The 16,150-nt window shown below is 40.8% G+C and overlaps 1 protein-coding gene across 1 annotated transcript in view; it reads right to left on the bottom strand.

Annotated features, from left to right (window-relative positions):
- OSMR (oncostatin M receptor) overlaps positions 1–16,150 on the bottom strand; it is a 357,357-nt gene that overhangs the window by 205,837 nt on the left and 135,370 nt on the right. Inside the window, exons 8-9 of the mRNA XM_078674982.1 lie at positions 9,355–9,503; positions 6,363–6,517 (exon numbers count right to left, since the gene is read on the bottom strand). Coding sequence (XP_078531108.1) covers positions 6,363–6,517; positions 9,355–9,503 — 304 coding nt within the window. The remainder of the gene's footprint in view (positions 1–6,362; positions 6,518–9,354; positions 9,504–16,150) is intronic.

Genomic DNA, 16,150 nt, shown 5'->3' with positions numbered 1-16,150 from the left:
CCCCCCACAAGGGTGAGCCCCGCTCTTTCATCCCCCCTGCCCATGCGAGAGGACATCTTGCAACAATGACAGCACCTTGTCTTTACATTGTTGATGTACATAGCATCACACTGTACCACATTCCTCTAGATTAACCGTACCTCAGGGAAGTTATCTGCACTCATTGCCCATCAATTCGCTGATGTTTAGTCCAATAAGTAGTAACATGAATGATAAGCATTTACACCTTACACTGTGCCAGACTTCAGTCCTTGTGCGGAAAAAAAGACTAACATTTGTGTCCAGGTCCCATGAAGGCCTGCTTCTTGTTTTGGGGTAATTCTGTAAAAACCGGAACCCCAACAGCACTCATTTTATTATGCTCTGCTGATAGGAAACTAAGAGCTAACCCTTCAATAAATTCTGCTTCCATGTGACAGAAAGACTCAGACAGTGACCAAAACCAATCAACCTCAAGGAAGAAAAGAAGAATCTGAAGGCAGTAAAACTGTGATGTTTCAGTAATTACACATACATTTTTTTAAACATATTTCATTGAATTTTCTGATGGAAACAAAGCAAGAAAAAGGCCACAGACAACGCAGCATCCAAGTACAATCCAATCACAGAGTTGGGAATACCAGGTACGTTGTTATACGGCATGTGGGAGTGGAAACCCTTTTACATACAGAGGAAGACTTCATGAAATAGTAGTAGAAAAAATTTGGTCTGGCGCTGCCGATGGGTAAGGCAACAGTGCATTAATTATAGAATGTGCGTATCTATTACAGTGGTATAATCAACAAACACCCCCCCCACCCATCAACCAACAGGTGCGATCCCAGTGGCAGACAAAACAGAAGAGAAGAAAAAGAAGAAAAAGAAATATAAGTATATTTACAAGTTCAAATTTACAATAAGTCAATCAACACGATATATCATTTTCAGTGACCTGTGTGACATTATAAATTCTATACATTAATTGGAAACATTGCTTCCAAAATTATTTTTGCACACGAAAGTATGCCACACTATCCAGGTATTCAGAGAAAGGAGCGTCGACGTTTCGACTAGTCTTAAAGCCTAAAGGTAAGTTGGACCGTGGCAATGCGAGTCTTCATCAGGACTGAGAATATTGGACAACCAAAAGAGTAGTTAAGCCCCTTATGAAATGTAGGACCAGGTGGAAATCAATGCGCCAAGTGGGCACGAACTCCCGCTGGAGTAGAACGCCGATTTCCTTGGAATCGAGAGGACGGAGTCTGCGGATTGATTCCCTTGATAAATAAATAAAAATCTACGATCATTAAGAAACCAGCAACGCGGCGTGAGAGCACCGGTTGCTGTTGAATGCTGATTTTTTTCAGAATAATGAGTGGACCTACTTGGCGCATTGATTTCCTACTTTGAACCCTTGATGTTGAGCTAATTATGACTCGCCATACTCGAATTAACGGGGCCACCTACGCAAACTCCCACTGGAAAAGGATTCAGTAGGCAGAGACAATCAGCCTGCTAGACCAAGATAACATAGCTCCGTATCGTCGCCGCCTGGACAAGGCGACACTCAGTAACTTTTGGACACAGAGTGAAGATTTCCACCTGGTCCTTCATTTCATAAGGGGCTTAACTACTCTTTTGGTTGTCCAATATTCTCAGTCCTGATGAAGACTGGCATTGCCACGGTCCAACTTACCTTTAGGCTTTAAGACGAGTCGAAACGTCGACGCTCCTTTCTCTGAATACCTGGATAGTGAGACATACTTTCGTGTGCAAAAATAATTTTGGAAGCAATGTCTCCAATTAATGTATAGAATTTAGATTGTCACCCAGGTCACTGAAAATGATATATCGTGTTGATTGACTTATTGTAAATTTGAACTTGTAAATATACTTATATTTCTTTTTCTTCTTTTAAACACACAATATTTCTTTGTCTTATGCACGCTCGTCTTGGGCAACCTCAAATCTTTTTATATTGAGATAGTTAGGAATGCATTGAAATAAATATGCTCCTGAATTTGTAATTACTGCTGTTGCACTCTGTGTTTTTGGCTCTTGATTAGCTACAATACATTGAATGTATAGGATTGATCTATGAGATATATCCTGTGATTAAGTAAAAAACTTAATATGTATTGATTTATTCAATCTTAGTAAAAGTAATGGTTAGAGACCGCTGTATTTGAATAGTGTTAAATACCCAGGTCTTTGACTCCTTAGGGTTACCCCATTTCTGATAATGGTTAGTTTACTATCACAGCACCTTCCCTACTGTTACGAGGGCTGGAGTAAGAATAGTAAATTATAAATTTCTAATGTCAGTGCGCCATCTACTGCAAGTCGATGTAATGAATTGCGTAGTAATGGCTTTGCGTGGTAAGAGCGCGGTCGTTGTAACAACCGTGTTGTAATGGCACGCGTTGTGATGTCTTGCGTTGTAACGAGTCATATTCTAGTACCGTAGTTCACCCAGGGGGTGTATGTGGCCTTGGACAGCTTTAATGCCCTGGCATGGCTCCCTGTGGGTCAGTTGTGTGCAGGTGGAATAAGTCTATGTCTAGTGCTTTGGAAGCTGCCTGTAGCAGATGCCAAGATATGACAATGTGCACCTTTCCCAGTCTGCGGTGTTCCTCTCTACGCAGGGCCCCCCTTTCAGCCTGTCCCCACTGCTCCATCTCCACCCTCCAAGCCGGTAATGCAGACTGAAGTGCCAACTTCCAGCGCCTAGTTATAAAGCGTTTCACCAGTATGAGCGCCAGAACAGCAAATTTCGCCTGCAATTTGTAATCCTTAGGTCGTGGGTAGAGGCTCAGCAGGCAGCCCTCTGCCGTGGTCCATAAGTGTCCCCCATCCACCTCACGCAGTGTGACCGCTATCTGTGTCTAGTAGGTGGAGAGGGCAGAACATGACCATATCATGTGTAAGAGGTCAGCATCTTGTTCAGTAAATCTCGGGCAGTTTGCTGCCACCACCATAAACATATATGTAGTGGATGCAGTGTGAGGTATACTCTTTGAGTTATCATATGTTGAATACATTTGAGCCGGGAGTTGTGGGAGACTACCCTCGGCTAAGCTAGTAGGGAGGCCCAGTCTTTGTTAGTCAAAATCCTGCCCATGTCTGTGTCCCACTTAACTTGTAAAGTAGTTCGGGGTGAGGGTATGTGTGCCCGTTTACCTCGGTACATCCACCGCGTCAGGTGTCTGCCAGTGCCCATCAGGTATACCAAGTGCACCAGCTCATGTGTTGATGGTTCGGCCCCATCAGGAGCCCAGCCCCGCTTGATATATTGTATTAGACTAGCATGCAGTAAAAATAGCATGTTGGGGAGCCCTTGCTTATGCACAAAATCAGCATGGGTGAGTAGAGTGCCAACTCTGAATAGTCCACCGACAGTGACATGTAAAAGAGGAACTTTATAAACAGGATCTCAATTGTGCCCTAATTACGCAAGCAGAAGAAGGCAGAGAGAGACAACAAATTTGGAAGAAATCAGGGCCATGATTGGGTGGATGGGATGGTGGTGTTACAAAGACTCCTATGCTATTTTGTTAATTTACCGGTGGTGATACTAAAGAGTTGGTTCAAGACCTTGGATGCGATTTTGAGGGACCTGGTGTGGGATGGCGGATGCAATAGAGTATCTCTGCAGACTTTGGGAATTCCCATTGCGGGAGGAGGATTCTGGGCCCCTGATTTCGAGGCCTACTATTTGGCAGCACAGCTTTGGTGGATGGCCAGGTGGCTCGATGGGAGAGGATTAGATACATTATCATTGACCGCTGGCACTGCACAAATGGTCTTGCTTCCTAGGATGTTCAACCGTAGCCAGATGATCAAACATATGGGGACGCTACTTTCGGTGGTGGTGAAGTGCTGGGATAGATATATGGCACAGTCAAAAGATGCGCCGCTCTATGCACTAAGTATTCCCCTTGCGGGGCTCCCACAGGTAGGAATGGGTTCGTCCCTTCGGCAGAGGCAACTGCAGGGCTGGAAAGACGCGGGGATATGGACGGTTGGAGACTGTTAACGTGATAGGGAATTACTCCCGTTGGGTGTATTTCTGGAATACCACGAGTTGCCACTGGGGCAGTTCCTGAAATACCATAAGATACGGGGGCACTGGTGGAACTATGAGGGTCAGATGGGAAAGAGCCAGTCACCCATGCCACTCTTCAGGCAAAGGTGACGCTGGGCTCGGTGGGACACCTGGTAAAGTGGCTCTATTTGGGAACAATGGAAATAACGCTTCGACCATTACCTCGCCTGCAAGAGAGATAGGAGATTTCCTTGAATAGGCAGCTCGCCGAGAGGGAGTGGAAGAGTGCTTTAGGTGTCCCAAAAAAGGTGTTTAGGAATGCAGCTTTTAAGCTTATACAATTCAATATGCTCCATAGAACCTATCTTACCCCACACCGGCTAAACGTGGTATATGGGAGTGAAGACCAGGCCTGTGCCAGATATTCACAGAGGGATTCTGATTTTGACCACATGGTTTGGGCCTGTCCTGGGCTTAAAGATTATTGGCCTAAGATTGTGGATATGATTAACAGGATTTTGTCTCAGAATCTGACATGCTCTCTGGAGGTTTGCCTCTTAGGCCTATTCTCGAGACCCAAATCCAAAAGACTGGGTCATAGATTTATAGATCTGGCTTTCCTCTTGGCTAAGAGGAGGATAGCTCTCAGATAGAAGGCAAAGCAGACTCCCTTAGTGGTGAACTGGGAAGATGATGTTTCCAGCTCGGCTAGAGCAGATGAAAAGACTTTGATTAAAGAAGATAAGATTACAAAGCGGCGTAAACCAATGGCAGAGCCTTGGGAGGACATAGTGATGGCTTGGGATACACGGAGCGTGCGCGAACAGACCTCACAAACTAATTCACCAGATTCTGAAGGGCTGGGAGAGGCGCATGCACTTTAAAGGCTGGATGACTGTTGCTGGATGAGTAGATGTGTCGGAGTTCTTGGAGAGTGGGAGGGGTCTGACCCTCCTGTACTAGGCGACAAATAAGATGTTCCAATTGATTGGATTAAGGACTAGGTGTAGCCCCTGTTGGTTTGGAGCTTTATTGGCTTTATCTCCCTTTTATTCCACCCCACCTCCCCCACCCCTCTTGGGTACCCTGTAATTGTAGTAATTGTAAGTGGATTTATAGAGCGCGATTGATGCCCGGGGGCGTCCAAGCGCTAAGGGACCAACAGATGGTTAGGCAGAGGCGGGGATAGTACCAGGAAGTTACTGTGGGGAGTTGAAAAGAAGAGTCTTGAGCTGTTTCCGGAATGAGGTAAGATCTCCGATCTCAAAGTAGCGTTGGTTAACTTGTGGCAGATGTTTGTGCTGATTGAAGACCCCAGGTAGTTTATCATTAGTTGTAGTTGTTAGTTTTTTTGTTTGATGGAATGGAATCTGTTTCTTTTGTTTTTCCTTTTTTATTTATATGGCTTTTATTTTCTCCTATGCAATCATTGAGCAATTAGTTTGTATAGCAGACTTATGCTTCTTGAATTTTTACACATCCAAGATAAACAGTGTTGATAGAAGGCCCGATCACTCCCTATATTGTCATAGTGAGAGATTATTTTATCACTGCATTGACACCAGAGGGGATGGTCAATCTGGAGATAAATAGTTCTGAAAAAGAGACTGTGATGGCAATACATGTTCTGTCCCAGAGATGCATGAATAATGTACTGTGAGCAGAAACCGATGAGTACATCATGTTATAGGATGCACTTACTGTGGATGTGTAACTGTGTTGAGTGTAATCTCGATTATTATATAAATGCCAATAAAAAAGATTTATAAAAAAAATAAAATAATGATTGGGTGGATGGTGTGACCTCAAAAGGAAGATAGAGAGGTTGCTGAAAAAGAAGACACAAATGATATTAACGTATGTAAGAGTGGCTGGTCAATGGGAAAGAATAGAAATGGAGAAGTAGGAAAGGAAATAAAAAAGTACCATTGGATCATTCATAGATGGCATAGATCAAGAGGGAAAACCAGAAGCAGGAAGCTATCCCAACTGGCAGCCTTTGTGTAATAAAGGCAGGGCTATAATTTCTGCCAGGTCAGAAGCCCTGCTAAAAAATAAAGGAGGAAATCCAAGAGGGACGACCCTTAAAGAGAGTCTTCATCAACCTTTAAAGATAGACTCCATAATCTTACAGCGTATCTCCTGAACTACACTTTGATTAATAATCCTGCCATGATAATTTCCGTAGTTGGTACAATGTGGGTTAGAAATTGCGAGATCATGTAGAGACTCAAATATCTTACATATCAGACTTACTACTTTTTTAAATAGCATTCATATTCTTCTGGTGAACCATCGAATTTAGAATCATATGGATAACAAAGTATATGCTCCTTACCAACTTTATTTCATTAGTGCGAATATTTCGAGCTTCAATCTGACATAGTAGCTTAAGGGGTTTGTAGTCCGATTGCATAGACCAGCACAACTGGATCCACGTGGCATTCGTTGAATCTAACATTGGTGTCAAATTTGTGGGAGAGATCGGATGAACTGAAACAAATTATAAAAAATGTGTCGTTTCAGAATTTGTTTTATGGTCATACTATTAATGTAATCTTCATATGCAAACATAAAGTTTCACTTATTATGCATGAACAATGATATACCTTCTCCAGATGTGCCCTGTCTTATTACAAATATTTCTGTTGTACCCATGTTCCTTATTTTTTGAGACAAAATCCACATGATTGCAAATTCAGGACCTAGATGATTGTTATAAAGGTTGCAAAAAAAAAAACCAGTGAAACAGTTTGCAGCATGCACACATAAATAATTGTTTGTATTTTATGGAAATGTGAGTGAGATCATCTCTTGCTCGAATGAATTATGCAGCGAAGTCTTTCTTCTTTGTGTAACCGAGCATTTTGGTAAGCAGATGTTCATTAATTCAAATGGAAAACACTGGGGAATAAATGGAGAAAAGAGTGTTTTTTTAGCAACTTCATAATATTGCATATTCTTTGCTGACCCTTCTACTTCTAATTTGATGCTCCTAATGATTTGATTTGATTTGATTTGTAGCTTTGTAAAGCGCACTTTTGCCCTTGGGCATCTTAGCGCTACAGAATAACGAACCTGATGATATGTGCTTTTGGTGTGTTCAAATTTTAACGAGACTTAAATAGCCAGGTTTTCACTGCTTTCCTAAAAGCCAGTAAGGAGGTACTATTCTTGATGTCCAGTGGGAGTCGATTCCAATCCTTGGCTGCATGCAGTAGGAAACTCCTGCCCCCCCATCTGGCCTGTTTGAATCTAGGGACCTGTATCAGTTTCGCTTGGCTGGACCTCAACTCTCTTGTGGGTACATATGGCTTTAGATGGGTTTGCAAAAACCTGGGGCCTGAGCCCTGGAGTGCTTTATATGTCAGGCACAGGGATTTGAACCTGATTCGTTTTGCCAGAGGGAGCTAGTGAAGTGATTGGGAATGATGATTGAAGTATAGAGTTTTCAAAGTGCTGAAGACATATGAAGAAATGAAATGTTTTTTACAACGTAAACTCTACCGAAAGAGTCAAAAATATTCCCACAAAAAGTTACCTTGAGGTATATAAACAGTGCATAAATAAGCAAACAAAAGTTTTGGTAGTGAAAATTAAGAATGATGTTGTAGTAACGTCACAGCAGAATGGTGAGTAATGACTTTTATTCTTTGAACAGGATATATCATATAAGAAAGCACATCGCCTCACAAGCATTGATCATGCCAACTGTCAAACATAGAGCCTTCACGCCAACAACATTCTAAGGGTGAATCAAGGGAAAAGGGAAGGGTAAAGGTAAGTAAATAAAGGGACCACATGAGGTACCGAAGAGGTATATAAAACATGTGTACATTGTATTATAAACCCATTTGTTTGTAGTTCATGCAATTAAAGTTTTAATTTTTCTGTTTTTCTTTCCCCTAATAAGGCAGTTTTCCAATCCAGGTCGCACATCCCATATTCAAAATTTGAATTTCTAATTAATTTGGGCATTTTCCCCTTTTTCAATTGTGGTGAATTCAGCTATATACAAGTTAGAAACTGTCCCAAGAGCATTTAATTGAATTAATGAGTTGGCATTTTCAGATGTTTCAGGATTGATTCAGATAACAATTTATGTGTACATGAATACGTTTTAGGTTCTATTACATGCCTTTGTGAATTGGCCACTAGATGTCCACTTGCCTCATAGTAAAGTGTACTGAGGACACAGTCCTTTATATTTCTACTAATTGTATATGAATATTCCCATTTTCGATGTTTTGGAGCCAATTTACAAAGGCATATAAGAGACCCTAATTGAGTACTACAGATTTGCATTGTCCAAAAATGCCTTTGAATATGCTTTTACTGTTGCATGTCCTCTGACACTCCCCCATTTTATGGGTACACTTTTAAAAAGAGACAGGATGTGCTAGAGTTGGGCAGAATCATTTTCAAGAGTTACCTGCTGCACCTTGTCTCTTTGGTAGTGAAAGCCAAAGTAAAAAGAAAGTGAGAAGCAAAGGTAATAAAATGCGGTTAAGTGTAGTAAAATGCATACATTACGAAACTACAAACTAAATGATTTAAATATACTGAACTAGGATGTTATTACAAATAGTGCAAGCGTGTTTAAAAATTGTGGATAACATTAGAAGGAAGGAATTCAGGGAACATATAAAGAAGAAATGGAGGAGTCAATACATTTTAGAGGGAGAAATCCCTGCCGAGTTCTAGCGCTCACTTTATAAAATAAAACTGCACAGGCGCCCACTGTTGAAAGCTGGGCTTACCAAATACCAAGGCAGCCTAGTCTGCATTCCAACTCATGCCTCTTCCACAACCCTACATTTCCTCTCTTTTCATCTCACTCTCGCAGGTAATTTCCCACATCTGCTTACTCTCTCTATCACTGTTCTCCTATTTTGTCTTCCTGCTTCTCACACTTTTTCTTGTTTTGGATCGAGGTCTAATGATGGCAAGTAAATCCCTGTCCCCTAAAGAAGTGCTGGTGCCAAACATCTACAGCCACTAGCACAAATTAAGCACTACCCTGCTCCCTTACTTGCGCTTCCTCTCACAGCCCCTCTTGGTATCCTGCTCCATGCCTACCTGTAGCGCCCACACCTCCTGCTTCCTCAGTGATTCTACTATAGCTGTCAAAGAAGCTAATACAGACATAATCTATAAAACACAGCTATCACATCAGTCACTCCCCCAATAGGTGTCTAAAATAATTAACAGTAATAATTTTTAAGCTGAATAACTAACTTCTGTATATTGGTATTAATAATTGGCCTTGCCATTATCAAAGTCACAAATATTCTGGCAAGTTATTGAATCAAACTCTGCATATTCATCACCTTTATGTGTAACGTCCAAGATAAGGTTAGCATGTCTTTTTCCGAGGAGGTTTTCAGCAGTCAGAGTAAAGTTGTATATATTTTGCCTACTGTCAATGTTCCAGGAACATGAGTCTCTGCTGGAACACTTGAATGTGGTATTTGAATGCCTAAAAAAGAGAATCAAACATTACTGATTATGCTGACATCAATAAAAACACACTAGGACGTTAAAGATAATTTGGGGCCTGAAGAAGGCACATAACTTCACATACTTGTGATGAAATGGATTTATAATATTAGAAAAGGTCTTTATTGAATGAATTATTACTTAATAATTGCATCACATATATTTAAGAATAAGGCACCTTCTAATCCCCTAAATACAACATCAAGTAACTTTCATGCCTTAAAAATCATCCACAAATATACCAGGCCCTCTCCATTCTTCCTCTTCACTGTTGCTCAACATTCACCACCACCCCAATCCTTACTAAATACAAAACCTCTCCCTGCTATGCCAAGCTACACTCAAAAAGTGTACTTCTGTCAGAATATTGACTGGCTTGGACATTGATCTACTTTGCCTACTTTAGGGAACATAACCTTTATGCTTTTAAAGGGTATTTCAGTCAGAACCTACTACCTCTCCTAGGTCTCAAAAGCACACATCTGTAGAGACGAGACAACCCCTACATTTCTCCAAGTAGGTAGAAAAGGTCAAATATCCAAATCTCATTTTGGCATCCAGCTTTATTGTGCAAGAAGACTGGATCAAACTAATGGTTTGTTCCTTAACAAACATTTGCCTGTTTGCCTTGGAGCAGCCTTCCCCACTACTTTCAAAGCACCCCAGCCTCCACCCTATCTTTACGCAATGCACAGTCAATCACCATTATGTCTACTTGATAATCCCCTCAGTAGCATATGTCCAGGTCCCATAGTGAAGTGTGGACATGCTCTATCAAGTCGCCATTTGCATTATTCAAATCAAACATATCAATGATAGCCTCTCTGTGAAACCCTGCCAGTGGATTAGGCCATACCCCCGTCAGAAAAGTTGTTTGCACATTGTAAATATCCATGTTTCTTCTTTGATTACAGCTATCAGTGCAGAGACAGAATATCAAATCAAAAATATTGAGTTGCACAAATATCGAGTTGCAAATATCGTGGGTCAGAAATATCGACAGCAGAATATTGTGGTCAAGAATATCAACCTAAGGTAAGTAATATCAATTTAAAAAATATCGAAGTGTTTAATATTGTTTGCAAAATTATATTTGTTAAAAATATTGTTTGTTTATTAATGTTATGTATTTTAGTATATTTTTATGTTATGTTATGTTATGTTATATGATATTTATTAAGCGCACTGTCACCGTGAGTTTCCTGGCGCTCCAAGGATCCTAAAACTATAACAGAGGAATTCAGTGACAATGGGAGAAGAGCAGGGTTTTTAAAGATTTCCTAAAGGCAAGAAGGGAACCGGAGGTCTTGAGGGGGAGAGGAAGAGAGTTCCATAGTTTTGGGGCCAAATAAGAAAAAGTGCGGCCACCGGATCTGGTGAGTTTGACGCGGGGGACAACTAAGAGGTGAAGGTTAGTGGACCTGAGGGCACGGGAAGGACAGTAAGGAGTGATCAAGGACGTGAGGAAAGCAGGAGACGGACCAGTAAGTGCTTTAAAGACCAGGCAGTGGACCTTAAAAGCTATTCTTTCACTGACTGGGAGCCAGTGAAGTTGATACAGTAAAGGTCGGGCCGACTGCCATCTGGAGAGATTGAACGCGAGTCTGGCAGCCTGGTTCTGGATGAGTTGTAACCTAGATAACAAGGAGTTGGGGAGACCGTGATAGATCGAGTTTGAGAAGTCTAGGCGGGACATCACCAAGGCTATGATGACTTGTAGCAGTGCTTCAGGGGTTAGAAAGTGGGCGACCTTCCGAATCCTGTATAGCTGGAACATACAGGAAGATGTTACTGCACTCACCTGGGCCTTAAGAGTGAGGCCGGAGTCAATAATGACCCCAAGGCTCTTCACACGGTCAGCGGGAGAGGGAGGAGTACCAAGCTCGCTGGGCCAGAACTGAGGTCCCCAATAGGTGGCACTGCTCCCAGGAAGGAGGAGCTCAGTCTTGCCCGGATTGAGCTTTAGTTGGTTTTGGCACATCCAGTGCTGAATGTGTGTCATAGCCGATTGGAAGTTGGACACAGCGTCAGGGGAGGTGAGGGGAAAGATAATCTGCAGGTCGTCCGCGTAATTGAACACGGTAGCGTCCCACCTACTTAGAGAGTGAAGGAGGGGTAAAAGATATAAATTGAAGAGGAGGGGGGACAGGGAGGAGCCCTGGGGGACCCCGCAAGATGACGCAGCACTGGTGGCGCTGAACGGGCCCAGCCTGACTGCCTGAGATCTCCCCTCTAAAAAGGACTTAACCCAGGACAAGGCAGGCCCGCGGACTCCGGCGGACTCGACACGGTGGAGTAAGATGTTGTGGTCCACCGTGTCGAATGCCGCCGATAAGTCAAGAAGGACTAATGCCTGGGGTAGTCCTCTGTCCGCCTTGCTTCTAAGGTTGTCCAGTACGGCAAGGATCACAGCCTCGGTGGAATGGGCTGGTCGAAAGCCGGCCTGGTTGAAAGCCAGGAAGTTGGACTCCTCGATGAAGTGTGATAGGCAAGTAGTAACATGTGCCTCCAAGGCCTTAGACAGAAAAGGCAGAAGGGAGATGGGCCGATAGTTTACAAATACCGCTGGGTCCGCGCCAGGTTTTTTTTAGCAGGGGCACCAATACGGCCTCCTTGAATGACCTGGGGACTATGCCAGTGCTGAGGGAAGAGTTAAGTAGGGGGAGGATACAATGGGGAAGGGAGTGACAGATGTCACGAAGCACGGACGGGGGACAGCAGTCCTTCGGAGAGCCAGATTTTACTCGCGAGGACAGCTTGGCAAGGGAATCAGAATCGAGTATAGGAAATCGATCCAGGATAAATGGATTGATAGGGGGAGGTGTAGCTGTGGTTAACGGGGGGGAATGGGATATGGAATTTTTAATTGTGGTGATCTTTTCAATGAAGAAAGAGTTGAGCGCGTTGCATGACTCAGCGGAGGGAGGCAGGTTAGGAAGTGTCCTGGCGTCGGATGTTAGTTCGCCAAGGACTTTGAAAATCTCCTTAGATTTATTGGGGGCTGTTAGGATTCGCTCAGAGATGAAAGCAGACTTGGTGGAAGTGATGGTTTGTTTATAGATTTTCCGTGCGACCACGTACGCTTCCCTGTCGGCACTAAGATAATTGCGCCTCCATCTACGTTCCAATTGGCGTAGCTCTAGATGTTGCTGTTTTAGGGTCGAGTTATACCAGTTGTGAGACTTATTGGGGCGTGTTCGGGGGAAGCAAGACAGAGGTGCAAATAAATCACTGGCTGTCATGAGCCAATGAGAGATGTTAGCATCAAGAATGTTGACGTCTGAGATGTCAGTGGTTGATGGCTGAGTATCAGCAGGGAGGAGAGGAAGGCAGGTGAATCAAGGAGCTTCCATTTCCGGGCAGTTCCTCCTGATAAGGGAGGAGATCTGACTGATCCTTTGATGACGATGGAGGACTCGATCAGTAGATGGTCGGACCAGATGTGTATCTGTTGTATTTTTTTTATAAGAATTGTACTTTTAATATATGTGTTAAACTTTTTAGTAGTTATTAATGATTTTTTTATTAGAATTTTGCGTTTTTAGTTTTGTAGCTGGTTGTGGGTTTATAAGGGAATAGGGTGGGAAGTAATTTAATTATATTAAATGTATTGATTACTTTTCATTTATTAATATTTGTTTAATTGAGGTGTTATAGTGTTAAATGTGTAAAGTAATTTATTAATAATTAATTACTTGTTAATTTAAATTAATTAATTCGTCATTAATTATGTAAGTAATTTGAGTTGTGTGTTGTGTTTATAGGTGTTAAGGGTGGGAAGTCATTTATTTTGAATTGATGAATTATTAATTGGATGTTAATTTTAATTAATTGGTAATTAATTATGGCAATTGTATAATTAATTGTAGTTGTGTGTTTTGGTCTTTATAGGAGTAAAGGTTAGGAAGTAATTTGTATTTGATTAATTAGTATATAGTGGTTAAATAATGTTAATTATTTGATATGTATTTTGAATAATCGATTCTTTTTTTGTCTGTTGTTTTTACTTTTAAAGGGGTAAAGGGTGAGTATTAAATACATTTTAAACATTATTATTAGTTGTTAATAGCTTTTAATTTACAAGTAAGTTTTAATTGTGTTTTACTGTTTTAGAGTTTAATTAAGGTGTGTGTTGTGGATATCATATTTGTAAAGTGTGTGCAGTCAATTCATGTTTATTCGTTTTTCTAATTAACCCCTTGCATGCTGCCGCGATTCTGCGCGGCACATTCCGATCGCGGGTGCGGTCATGACGGCCCCCAGCCGTCATCAGCACACGAGCACTGTAGTGCATGACAGCTGGGGGCCGTCATCAACATGCAAGGGGTTAATGATATTTTTTAATTGGTTATTAATTATATTAATTTTAGGGAAACATTTAATTAAAAATGTTGAAGTGTTTTGTTATTGGTGTGGTGTTATAGGGTAGGAAATATAATAAATACATTTATGTATTAATTAATGTATTTGTTTGTAAATATTTCCTAGTTTAAAAGTTTTTTAATAAATGTATTTATTTTATATTAAAACACACAAGATGATGGACGGAATGTTGCACAATGGCAAAACATTCACCCCCAGTCACAGATCTGGGTTTAATCCATCGTTATTTTGCTCACCAAGCCACCCCAGTTCAGACATGGCCATATGCAAATCGGTCTTGACCGCATGGGAACAGTCCAGACCGAACTGCCAAGCCATGTCTTCCCTGGACCGGAATCAAGCATCCTAGGACCGGTTTCTGGCTATCAGCCTTCATCAGCCAGGATAGCTTGACTCCAGTGGCCTTGTGAGCACGGGACTCACGTCTGTGCATACCCTTCCCACTTAGGGTGAACAGCAAAACACACAAGATAATGGACGGAATGTTGCACAATGGCAAAACATTCACCCCCAACATTCTGTCCATCATCCTGTGTGTTTTTTTAAATTTTTTATTTGTAGGTTTTTTATATGTAATTATTATTATAATATTTGTTCTTTTTATATATTTCATGTATTTGATTTTTCATTTCCAAATATTGTTTATTATTTTTTATAATTAATAATCTTTTATTTTTAAATTAACTGTTTAAGTGTGAATAGTAATTTTTGTCTCTTCCCTATCCAACACTTTCCCTAATGTTGCACTCACTGAAATGGGAATAGTTATTTTTACCTCTCCGCTATCCAGCACTTTCCCTACTGTTGCACTCACTGGAGTGGGAATAGTAATTTATACCCCTCCTCTTTCCAACACTTTCTTTATACCCCTCCTCTATCCAACACTTTCCCTACTGTTGCACTCTTTGGAGTGGGAATAGTAATTTTTACCCCTCCGTTATCCAACACTTACCCTACTGTTGCACTCTTTGGAGTGGGAATAGTAATTTGTACCCCTCTGCTATCTAACACTTTCCCTTCTGTTGCACTCACTGGAGTGGGAATAGTAATTTTTCCCCACCGCTATCCAACACTTTCCCTACTGTTGCCCTCACTGTAGTGGGAATAGTCATTTTTACCCCTTCACTATCCAACACTTTCCCTACTGTTGCTCTCACAGGAGTGGGAATAGTCATTTTTACCCATCCGTTATCGAACACTTTCCCTACTATTGCACTCTTTGGAGTGGGAATAGTAATGTTTGCCCTTCGGCTATCCAACACTTTCCCTACTGTTACATTCTTTGGAGTGGGAATAGTAATGTTTTCCCTTCCCCTATCCAACACTTTCTCTACTGTTGACTCACTGGAGTGGGAAGAGTAATTGTTTCCCATTCGCTATTCAACACTTTCCTTACAGTTGCTCTCACTGGAGTGGAAATAGTAATTTGTTGCTCTCACTGGAGTGGAAATAGTAATTTTTGCCCCTCCGCTATCCAACAGTATCCCTACTGTTGCACTCACTGGAGTTGGTATAGTAAACCTAATTATGTTGCTACTGTTGCACTGATTGTATAGGGACATTTTATTTGAAATATTTTTAAATAGTTTAATGTATAATTTCATTATACAATGTTTTTTATATTTTTAATTATTGATCTATATATATATTTTATTTATACATAAGTTTAAAAATAAATTAAAGTAAATAGTTTATTAATTATTTTCAATTAAATATATATGTATACATTCTTATGTTTGTGTGTTTATCATTTTTTAATTGTTTGTTATATTTTGTTAAAATGTATATTACATGTAATTTATTTTGTTAAAATTAATATCAATATTTAATATATTTAATATATTATTTTATTTTATATATATATTTAAATCAATATTTTTTACATTTATAATTTTTTACATTGATATTTTTGATTCAATATTTTTGTATGCGTAGGTATGGGAGTCGATATTTTTGTAGTCTATATTTTTATCTCGATATTTTGAACGTACATATTTTTGACATTGATATTCTATCAGTGAACCACAGCTATCGATGTACACTTTCCTACTTCCAGTGCACACATGATGCAATTATCCACAAGAGCCAGTCGGTTGAACTTCCCATTCTACTACACTTTGCCTTTGGGACATCAACTGCTACCTTTAAAACCCCCTGAAAATCTCCCATTCAACAAGTGAATTCTCCCAATACTGATTTCATCTTCATCTTCCTTTAGACCTTCTGGTCTCGCTAATTCTTATT

The sequence above is a fragment of the Lissotriton helveticus genome, chromosome 2_1 (assembly GCF_964261635.1).
Source record: "Lissotriton helveticus chromosome 2_1, aLisHel1.1, whole genome shotgun sequence".
NCBI classification, from domain to species: Eukaryota; Metazoa; Chordata; class Amphibia; order Caudata; family Salamandridae; genus Lissotriton; species Lissotriton helveticus.
This window is presented reverse-complemented; position numbering and strand designations above follow the sequence as displayed.